General features: G+C 44.3%; 1 protein-coding gene across 16 annotated transcripts in view; it reads left to right on the top strand.

The window, feature by feature from the left end:
- The first annotated feature begins 4,250 nt into the window (after positions 1–4,250).
- The window catches only part of LSM14B (LSM family member 14B), a 31,505-nt gene continuing 24,149 nt past the window's right edge, over positions 4,251–11,606 (top strand). For 11 of the 16 annotated variants that reach the window (XM_070744511.1, XM_070744510.1, XM_070744508.1 and 8 more), the window contains exon 1: positions 4,523–4,950. In XM_070744511.1, the coding sequence (XP_070600612.1) occupies positions 4,830–4,950 (121 nt within the window). In that variant the 5' untranslated portion in view covers positions 4,523–4,829. Of the gene's footprint in view, positions 4,951–11,606 lie in introns of all 16 variants that reach the window. The other 5 variants (XM_070744507.1, XM_070744504.1, XM_070744509.1 and 2 more) reach the window with 5 other exon arrangements.

The raw sequence follows: 11,606 nt of genomic DNA, 5'->3' as shown, positions 1-11,606 counted from the left end.
TTCACCTTATAAGTTGCATTACTGAAATAAATTTCTGCATAATATTCTAAATTTTTTGAATTTCACCTATGATACACACATAAGAAGGATATATACACACACAAACACATTTAATCTTCCAAAATGCTTTTTGCAACTCCCAGGAGATACACTTCATTTCTTACCTACCTTAAAGGTTAATTATAATTGACTCTTAATATAAAAATGTTGGTTGGGTAAATTAACTCGTTTAACTAAATTGTGTTAAATAAACCACATTTGGCTGACTTAGCTAAGGATTTTTTTTTTAAAAGTCATAACAATAGCCAACAATTCCAGTTTGCTGAAAGAAGTTGTGTTGTGTTTAGTTTATTTTGTAAATTATACCATCAAATTGTACATCATCACTTACCCCGGTCTTTTTGAATTGTTATATTTTCCAGAAGAATCTGACAAGCTTCTTTCACCCAAACACCACTGCAGGGTACCCACCCAGCTACAGCTAAACCGGCTGAGCATTTTTTAACTTTAGCGGGTTGTACAAACCTTGACTCACGTTCCTGCTTCATCATGCAAGGAATTAAGGGTTGTGACTGAGCAACCCATTTTACTATTTATTATTATTATTATTATTATTATTATTATTATTATTATTATGTCAGTACAACACAGCAAACGAGATCACTATTATTATTATTATTATTATTATTATTATTATTATTATTATTAATTAGATTTGTAGACTCGGAGCGACTTTTATCCTTTAAACCTCAGGAAAGGACATTGGGCTTACAGAACTACGTCACCTTAAACCCGACCTAAGCATAGCCCATAAAATCATCTGCTACAACATCCTTCCTGTCAAGGACTACTTCAGCTTCAACCACAACAATCCAGGAGCACACAAGATACAAACTCAAAATTATTTATTTGATTTTTATGCCGCCCTTCTCCTTAGACTCAGGGCGGCTTACAACATGTTAGCAAAAGCACTTTTTAACAGACCCCCACAAACCGGGTCCTCATTTTACCCACCTCGGAAGGATGGAAGGCTGAGTCAACCTTGAGCCGGTGATGAGATTTGAACCACTGACCTGCAGAACTACAGTCAGCTTCAGTGGCCTGCAGTACAGCACTCTACCTGCTGCGCCACCCTGGCTCTTAAAATAATAATAACAACAATAATAATAATAACAACAGAGTTGGAATGGACCTTGGAGATCTTCTAGTCCAATCCCCTGCTTAGGCAGGAAACTCTATACTAGTGATGGCGAACCTATGGCCTATCACCTATGAAGTGATGTGCCGGTGCCTGGAGGCTGTTGGGGCCTGGATGGGTGTCAACAGACTCAAACTCAACCCTGATAAGACGGAGTGCCTGTCGGTTTTGCCTCCCAAGGACAATTCCATCTGTCCGTCCATAACTCTGGGGGGGGGGGGGAATTACTAACCCCCTCAGAGAGGGTCCGGAACTTGGGCATCCTCCTCGATCCACAGCTCACATTAGAGAAACATCTTTCAGCTGTGGCGAGGGGGGTGTTTGCCCAGGTTCGCCTGGTGCACCAGTTGCGGCCCTATCTGGACCGGAAGTCACTGCTCACAGTCACTCACGCCCTCATACCTCGAGGCTCGACTACTGTAACGCTCTCTACATGGGGCTACCTTTGAAAAGTGTTTGGAAACTCCAGATCGTGCAGAATGCAGCTGCGAGACCAATCATGGGCTTTCCCAAAAATGCCCATGTCACACCAACACTCCGCAGTCTGCATTGGTTGCTGATCAGTTTCCGGTCACAATTTAAAGTGTTGGTTATGACCTATAAAGCCCTTCATGACTTTATAGGTCCAGATTATCTCAGCACCGCCTTCTGCCTCACGAATCCCAGTGACCGATTAGGTCCCACAGAGTGGGCCTTCTCCAGGTCCCGTCAACTAAACAATGTCGTTTGGCGGGACCCAGGGGAAGAGCCTTCTCTGTGGTGGCCCTGGCCTTCTGGAACCAATTCCCCCCAGAGATCAGAATTGCCCCCACCCTCCTCGCCTTTCGTAAGCTCCTTAAAACCCACCTCTGTCGTCAGGCATGGGGGAACTGAGATATTCTTTCCCCCTGGGCCTGTACAGTTTATGCATGGTATGTCTGTATGTATGCCTGTTTTTTATAATAAGGGTTTTTTAGTTGTTTTATTATTGGATTGCTACATATTGTTTTTATCACTGTTGTTAGCCGGCCCGAGTCCATGGAGAGGGGCAGCATACAAATCCAATAAATAAATAAATAAATAAATAAATATGGCACGGGTGCCACAGGTGGCACGTGGAGCCAAACCCTAACCCTAACCCCTAACCCTAACCCTTGCCCTAGCTTAGCTCCAACGTGCATGTGTATGCCGGCCAGCTGATTATTGACTTGCACAGAGGCTCTGGGAGGGTGTTTTTGGCTTCCAGAGAGCCTCCTGGGAGATGGGGCAGGGTGTTTTTACCCTTCCTCAGCTCCAGGGAAGCCTTTGGAGCCTGGAGAGGACAAAACACGAGCCTACTGGGCCCATCAGAAGTTGGGAAACAGGATATTTGCGACCTCCAGAGGGCCTCCGGGGGGCAGGGGAAGTTGTTTTTGCCCTACCAAGGCATTGAATTATGGGTGTGGGCACTCGCGCATGCACGATAGCACACACCCATGCTCTTTCGACACCAGAGGGAAAAAAGGTTCGCCATCACTGCCCTATAAAAACCCTACACAAATAAACAGCTCAAAACTCGACTGCAGAAAATACAACTTTAGCAACCAAGTAGTTAATGCCTGAAGCTCACTACCTGACTCTGTAGTTTCATCACCAACCCTCCAAAATCTTTACCCTTAGACTATCTATTGTTCACCTCACCTGATTCCTAAGAGGTCAGTAAGGGCCTGCGTTAAGTGCACCAGCATGCCTACCGTCCCTTTCCTAATCTTTCCTTCTTATTAGTACCCATCTCATGTATATAAACAGTGTTCTATCTTTGTATACTACCAATAGGTACTTGACAAAATAAATAAATAATAACCCAGTGAGTAAAAAGCCACAATCTCCTAACTAATACCTAATCCTATCTAGCTTCTTCTCTGGTAATCTCACGCTACTAACCAGAGCATATAAAACTTTCGCCAGACCAATCCTTGAATACAGCTCATCTGTCTGGAAGCCACACCACATTTCAGACATAAACACTCTAGAAAACGTTCACTCCTCCACTCGCAACAGAATATCCTACATAACTAGACTTACAATCCAAGTTTAGAAAGCTTAGAACTGCATCGCCTTAAACCCGACCTAAGCATAGCCCATAAAATCATCTGCTACAACGTCCTTCCTGTCAAGGACTACTCCAGCTTCAGCCACAACAGATACAAACCTAAAGTAAACTGCTCCAAACTCGACTGCAGGAAATACAACTTTAGTAACCGAGTAGTTGATGCATGGAACTCACTACCCGACTCTGTAGTACCAACACCTAACCCCCAAAACTTTACCCTTAGACTATCCACTGTTGACCTCTCCTGATTCCTAAGAGGTCAGTAAAGGGTGTGCATAAAGGCAGTAGAGTGCCTTCCATCCCGTTGTTGTTGTTGTTGTTATTATTATTATTATTATTATTATTATTATTATTATTATTATTATTATTTCTAATCTCATGTATACTGCTCAAAAACATAAAAGGAACATTCAAAGGACACATCCTAAATCTGAATAAATGAAACGATATTCTCATTTTCTGTACAAAGTTGAATGTGCACAACAGCATGTGAAATTGATTGTCAATCAGTGTTGCTTCCAAAGTGGACAGTTTGATTTCACAGATGTTTGATTTACTTGGAGTTATATTCTGTTATTTAAGTGTTCCCTTTATTTTTTTTTTGAGCAGCGTATATAAACAGCATTAGTATATCTATATATAATGCCAATACGCACTTGACAAAATAAATAGGAAATAACCCAGTGAGTAAAACCACGATTTCCTAACTAGCACGCGTAGCTTGTGTCATTCGCTGCATACGCTAAATTTTTGTGCTTTTTGCGTTTTGGGGAACGTACGTGATTTTCTGTTGTTGATTTTAGGGGTGCGAGCAAAAATAAACTGGGTTAGGAGAGATTCAATAGCTGAGGAAAACCAGGTTCCCGCGCTCCAAACATCGCCAGCATGATTCCCTCCACCCTTCGCCTCCCACGTTGCAACGGCAGCAGCTGGGTCATCACGTGACCCCCTCCACTTTCCTCTCCCCCTCCTTCTCCTCTCCCCCAACAAGCCCGCCTACCTGCTTCTTTCTCCCCGCCCTTTTCTCCCCCCCCCTCTGCCGCCCACGCGCGCAGGGAGTCCGCGGCGCCTGCGCGGCCCCGCCTTTCTCCTTTTAGGCCCCTCCCGCCTGCTCTTCTCTTCTCGCCCCCGCCCCTCCCCTCCGCCGCCGCCGTCGCTTCGTTCCTTTCTCTGCCTCCCGCCGGCTCTTCCATTCTCCCCCCACTTAATCCGCCCGCCGACTATAAAAGGAGCGGCCGGCAGGGGGTTTCTTTCTCAGTCCGCTGCGGAGGTGCGAGTGGTGCGTTTCTCTCTTTTTTTTTCCTCTCTCTCTTTCTGCCGCCGCCGAGACACTCCGTCAGCCGCGGGGAGGTGCGACGGCAGGAGACGCCAACGCCGAAGACGACGCGGGTTCCCCCCCACCAACCCCTTTGGGTCGCCTTCTGAGGGGCCTCTCACTCGTCCACCGCTGCTCCTCAGCGGTCTCAACCTCGTCAGGGCCCGGCCGCCGGGCAGAGCGTCGGAACCGCTTTCGAGGCCTTTCTCACCGCCGACGGTCCCCCCCCCCCCACCTCCGCCGCCATGAGCTCGGGCACGCCGTATATCGGGAGCAAGATCAGCCTCATCTCCAAAGCGCAGATCCGCTACGAGGGCATCCTCTACACCATCGACACCGACAACTCCACCGTCGCCCTCGCCAAGGGTAGGGCCCGGAGCGGGGGAAAGCGGAGGCGGCGGGGGGGGGGGGCGGACGGGACGGCGGCGGACGAAGCACCACCGGCGGGATGCGCCTGAGGAAAATAAGGACGTGGGGGTGGGGGCGAAAAATGGGGACGGCTTCTCCTAAGCCTCCCTCCGCCTTCCCCTCACAGCAACCCCCCTCATAACCCCCCCACTTCGCAACACCCTCCCTCACAACAACCCCCCCTCACAACCCTGGGTTGGGGCGCGTAGGCCCGCTTGCTCCCGAAGGGCTTGAATGGGAGTGTGTATGTTGGGGGGGGGGGGCAGCCAATGGCGCAGGGCAGTGGGGGGGGGGGGAGAATTTGGCTCCGCTTCTCTCCCTCGGCTCTTTCTTCTCTCTCTCTACCCCCTCTTTTGCCCCGGAGGGAGGGGGGAGGGAGGGATACGCGAGCGCGGCTGGTGGTGGTTGTTGTTGTTGGGGCTCCGAGGAGGGAGGGCCGCAGCTGGGTTGGAAAAGGTGGGAGGCGGCGGTGGAGGAGGAGGAGGAGAGCCGGTCCGCATCCCTTTAAAAGCGGGGACGGGCGCGCGCCGCAGACCTGCAAAGAGGGAGAGCCGGCCTGAGGAGGAATTGGAAAGGGGCGGCGTATAAAGCCAATTCAATAAATAAATTTGGGTGGGTGGATGGGAGGCTGGACTTGTTCGTTTTTATTTGAAACGGGACGCGTGGACAAAAAGGGACGAATAAAAACGGGTGTCGGAGGAGCCGAACGAGGCCGTGTCGACGCGTAAAACGGAGTGCGTTGCCAAATGGATAAGGTTAGGTGGCTCCCCCCTCCTTTTGCAAAGGAGGCGAACCCCCTGGAGGGAGGGGGGAGGACGGGAGACGGGAATTATGGAGGTGGGGGTTGAGAAGGGGGCTCCTCTTTTTTTTTTAAAAAAAAGGCCTTCCAGAGCTGGAGGGAGCTATAAACCAGGATTCTCCAACCTGGGCAACGTTAAGCCTGGAGGACTTCAACTCCCAGAATTCCCCAGCCAGCAAAGCTGTATAGCAGGGTTTTCCAACCTGGGCAACATTAAGCCTGGAGGACTTCAACTCCCAGAATTCCCCAGCCGGCAAAGCTTTATAGCACGGTTCGTTTATAGCAAGGTTCTCTAACCTGGACAACGTTAAGCCTGGAGGACTTCAACTCCCAGAATTACCAAGCCATCAAAGCTTGGTAATTCTGGGAAGTCCTCCAGGCTTAACGGTGTCAAGGTTGGAGAACCCTGCTATAAAGATTTGCTGGCTGGGGAATTGTGAGAACTGAAGTCCTCCAGGCTTAACAGTGTCAAGGTTGGAGAACCCTGCTATCAATGAAATATTTTCCATGTTGGTGCTGGAAAAGGAGATGGTAGTTTTAATCCTGGGTTTGGTGGGTGAGGTGGGTGGGTGGTCTGGCCCAAAAAAGCAATTTCTATCCTTCTAAGGCTGATTTGTGTGCATGTATGTGTGAGAGAGGGACTGACGTACTGACTATTGGAAACTCCTTCATCACTGCCACACTGCTGCTGCTTCTTGAGCCAGATATCAAAAGTTTCCGATGGCCAGGAAAGAGGTTGAGGAGAGATGCTTGCCGGGTTTCCCTCCCTTTTAACCTATTCTGGGTTCTAAAGAGTGGGGGGGGGGGATTGCTGCAATCTACTGAGCTTCCAGTGAGTTAAGGGTTCAATCTCATGCAAGGGTGTACGCAGGTGTGTTTCATTTGGCTGTAATTTTGCGAACAATGGGCAAGCAAGTTGTGTGAGTAATTTAACTTTGCTATTTCCAAGCCTCATCATCACATTGTTTGACTTCAGTAAAAGCAATTGTATGAAAAATTTCCATTCTATGTGTTTGCTTAGAAGATTTCTATTCCCCAAAGAAAAAAGTATGTTTGTTCCACATTTAATGGCTATAATGCTGTGTATATTGTGCAGTTTCAATTTTGGATAGTTTCGGAATTGACATAAAACTGTCCCTGGAAAGCATATGTGGCAAAATATTCACACTCTTATATGGACTGGTTGTATATAAAAACAAAATATAGTGTATCTGATACTGCTTGTTTTCCATCACTGAGAAATTAAGTTATAAAATGCTTTGGGGAAAGATGAATTTTGTAATACATCTTTCTCCCCAAGGGGATAAAAGTCACTAGGAACGTACAATTCATGTGGAAATTTATTGCACGGTAATATTTCACTCTGTATACATGAAATGTTGGGATTAAAGAGAAATAATTTTCCCCATCCTGACTCTTTTTTTAAAAAGGGGGGTGAGGGTGGCACCAAGAAAGGGTGAAAATGTCATTAACTGAAACCAAAGAGTTGTGCTTTTTGCAAGAGTTTCATTCTTCTAAAATGTTTAAATGTATTTTATGGATATATTATATAAAAATGCATTTTCATCCTGAAAAACAAGGTAGTCTAGGTCTCTTGCCAGATCCTGTCCCATTGTTAATAGCATAATTGCACTCTCCCAAAAGTAGTAATTGGCCATTTATCCATTTGCTTTTTTTATTGGCCTTATGTAGTTAGCTAAACAGCAATGAATATTTTGTTTTATTCAGCTCTCTCCCTTCACACTTGAGAGAAAATCAAGAGAATTCTGAAAAAGCTTTGAACAATGATTTAATAGAAACCTATTAATTAAAAATCTGTTTTTTCAGAATTGAAGCATCCCCACAGGAATCAAAATTTTGGGGTGAAGTAAGCAAAACTAGAGTTGAAATGACACTTCTCTAAGATTGCAGTACAAAGGCTCAATATAGCACTGAAGTCCCATACAAGGAGACAGGATAAGAAAACCAGCACTTTGTAATGTTGGCTTTCGATTTTGAACCAGTTTTATTATTTTGTGGTTTAAGATAAGGTGTCTTAAAATTTAAACTCTGCTCCTGAGTATATTTTGCGGAGAATATATGCAAACTCAAGTACTGATTAATGCATACTGTGTACATGTGAGTGGAGCAGGTAGTCAGTGTTGAAAACACTGGATCAACTTGTTCTGTCTTTAATGTGCTGATACATCTAGTCATTTTGGGGGGAAATGGGAATTGCTTTGTTAATAATATGGATTGCTCGTACTATTTTTTGAAGTTTACTAGAATGCTTTTAGCTCTAAAGTCTGTATGGGAAGTCAGCCGGAACTTTTGACAGTATTCTTTAGTTAAGATCCTCCAGGGTGCCTTCTTTCCTATCCTTTGAATGTTTTCAAATCCATTTTAAAATTTACTGAGTAGCATTCATGGTGGCAAAGATATGGATTATTCGCTTGATTGATGTTGAGTCTGTTTGAGTAATGTGTGGCTTTCCTCAACTTTATTCTCTGTCCTCAGTTTGTTGCTCTATCTCCCTTTGGCAGATGAGTTTCTTGGGGCCATACTCTGGAAGAAAAATATATGATGCCTAAGGAACAGTGTTCCATTTCTCCTTTTGATTGGTTAAGACAAAAGCTTTTTCGGAAAAGTTCAGATTATACCCAGAAGTAGATTTTCTTTTAACTCTGGGAGTATTTCATTTTTGGCTGCCCTGGTTTTAACAATTAACTATAGGGTGTAAATTGGGAGAGAGGTGGAGAAACTTTTTTTAACTGTGATGTACAGGGTAGGGATATTTATAGCATTCTAGACAGTTTGTCATTTTACCACCAGAGTTGTGAAGCCTTACAGTTGGTAGCTTTGTTGTTTGGGTGGAGTTACCTGGCGGCCGTGAAGCATTTTTGTGTAGCAATGCTGGTTTTATTTTGTTCCAGTGAGGAAAGGCTGAGGTGACCTGATTTGGTTCAGAGGGAACCATAACGGAATTCCCTCATCATTTATGTTAGAAGGAAAAAAATTAAAATGGAAAAAAGCCTTTGAAAAAGTATGTGTCTAAATCAAATTCAGAACTAAACCACCGTGGCCTCCAATGACAGAAGCATTTTTTAATATTGCATTAAAATAAGGCCACATAAGAAAATCCTGTTCAAGGTGTATGTCCTTTGTGGTGTAACTAAATGGATGATGGATGTATAAAAAGTTGGAGGAGATGGGGAGGGGAGGAAAGCAATGTAACAGACATGCACATTTAAAATGTAACAGACATGCACATTTAAAAGATTTCCAAAACAAAGGGAGAGAAACGCCTGGTTGCAGGAAAGGCAAAAACAGACTTAGAGACTTCAAAGACTAAGTTGAAGAAAGTACCTCTACTTACAAACTTAATTCGTTCTGTGACCAGGTTAAGTAGAAAAGTTTGTAAGAAAGGGCAATTTTTCCCATAGGAATCATCAATGTAAAAGCAAATCATGTGTGCGATTGGGGAAACCACAGGGAGGATGGAGACCCTGTTTTCTCCCAGGAGACTCCTAGAGAGGCCCCACAGAGGCTTCTCCCTGCCTTTTCCAATTACAGTTTTGGAGGCTCGGGTTTGTAAGTGGAAAATGGTTCTTGAGAAGAAGCAAAAAAAAATCTTGAACACCTGGTTCTTATCTAGAAAAGTTCATAAGTAGAGGTGTTCGTAGGTAGAGATACCACTGTATAGACAGAATTCCTAGAGAGCACCAAGGATTTTGAATTAGCTTTTTTCTGCAGAGACAGAGCAAGGATTATCTTTGGATGTCTTTGTCAGAACATCTTGTTTCTTAATGTAATTCAAGATGGCACCCTGTGAGGTGACTAGAGTGACTAGTCTAAAGTCACCCAATTGGTTTTCATGCGAAAGCGGGACTAGAACTGTAATCTTCTGGTTTCTACACCAGAACTACACCAAAATGCAGCCTGGTGTAGCTAAATGGTTGCTCTAGTTGTGGACAGGTTGATAGAACATAATGCTAATAATGTTATGTAGTCAGGAAGAAAGTTGAGAAACTTGTATCTGGTTACTTAATCAGGCACAAGCTATTGCAAAAGAAACAAGTCCTCCCCAACTTTTTTCTCACCAGGGACCAGTTTTGTGGCAGACAATTTTTCCATGGGCTTGGAAGGGGAAGGGGTTCACATGCAACCTAGATCCTGTACATGCACAGAGGAATCTTGACTTGCTCACCTGCTGCTAAGGGGCCACGGTATGGTACCAGTCTGTAACCTTGGGATGAGGGGCCCTGCCCTAAATTGTAAAAGGCTCTCATAATTTTCTTAGTTGTGGGAAATTTATATAATGGCTGACAGGATTGATTTGACCCAGATTTCTGGAGTTATTAATGTCTGTGCGATGACTCCATTTAAAATACCAGCAGAAAATTGATGAAATGGTTGTTTAGGATTTTTAATCCTTAACTATAATGCAATAGACTATTTATTTACAGAGTTTGATGCCTAAATTCAGAAGCCTTGTGGGAATGAATTACTAGCAGTTTTGCATACTGCCAGTTGGCACTTTCAGAATAGTGAAATTATTTAGACTATGATGCGGCCAGAAGCTGCCTTTCCATAGAGGTGAATTGAATGGTCATCGGGAATGACAAGGTTTTTAAATAAAACATCAGTATCTTTGGAACAGGAAGTACTGATTGCATGTTTGCCTCTAGATCCACCTATTGCTGACAGCTGGTTTAATATCCTGGGGTTTCCCCCATATGAGGGGCTTCCCCCATATTCAGATAAAATGACAACCGGATTAAAATACCAGCCATTACACAAGGATCGTCAGCCATTCTTTGGAACCAATGTAGACAGTAACTTAGGCCAGAACTCCGAGTCTTCGGAGAGGGGTGGCATACAAATCTAATAATAATAATAATAATAATAATAATAATTATTATTATTATTATTATTATTATTATTATTATTATTATTATTATTATCTTGGCCACCCATATCATAGCAGAATGAAAGAATGAATCAGTGTTATCAATCCTGTGTCCTTTATTCGTGCAAGAATATAGGCAGGGTCTTTTCAGAAAAGGAATTGGTATGATCCTTGGCAACCTTGGATTGGACATGTGGATTTCTTTCTGGTGAATTCTGGGAATTGGAACTTTTTATTTATTTATTTTTATTTATTATTTAGATTTGTATGCCACCCCTCTCCGCAGACTCGGGGCGGCTCACAACAAAGTGAAACAATTTACAACAAATCTAAATTACAGTTTAAAAATATTTTTAAAAACCCCATTTTCTAAACAAACATACATACAGACATACCATTCATAAATTGTATATGCCCGGGGGAGGTGTCTCAGTTCCCCCATGTCTGACGACAAAGGTGGGTCTTAAGGAGCTTACGAAAGGCAAGGAGAGTAGGGGCAGTTCTAATCTCCGGGGGGAGTTGGTTCCAGAGGGTCGGGGCCGCCGCTGAGAAGGCTCTTCCCCTGTGGCCCGCCAAACAACATTGTTTAGTTGACGGGACCCGGAGAAGGCCCACTCTGTGGGACCTAATCGGTCGCTGGGATTCGTGCGGCAGCAGACGGTCTCGGAGATATTCTGGTCCAGTGCCATCTTAAAGCTGCTAAGGTTGAAAAACACTGGTGTGATTACTGCTGAGTTTTTACATGGAGAGAATTAACAGCCCCAGGAGAGACCTTGGGACAGTTTGAAGCAAAGCTTTTTTTAACTGAAATTTTGGCAAGACTAAAGATAGGCAAAGCTTTGCAAGCATTGTTTCTGTCATAGACTTTGGCTTCCAACACTGCAGAAAGTCAAATCCCTTTAGGAAGTGGCTGAAATTTGCTAATTA

This window comes from Erythrolamprus reginae, chromosome 3 (assembly GCF_031021105.1).
Source record: "Erythrolamprus reginae isolate rEryReg1 chromosome 3, rEryReg1.hap1, whole genome shotgun sequence".
In the NCBI taxonomy this organism is placed as follows: Eukaryota; Metazoa; Chordata; class Lepidosauria; order Squamata; family Dipsadidae; genus Erythrolamprus; species Erythrolamprus reginae.
Note: the sequence above shows the minus strand (reverse complement) of the source record. Positions and strands in the feature narration are given on the sequence as shown.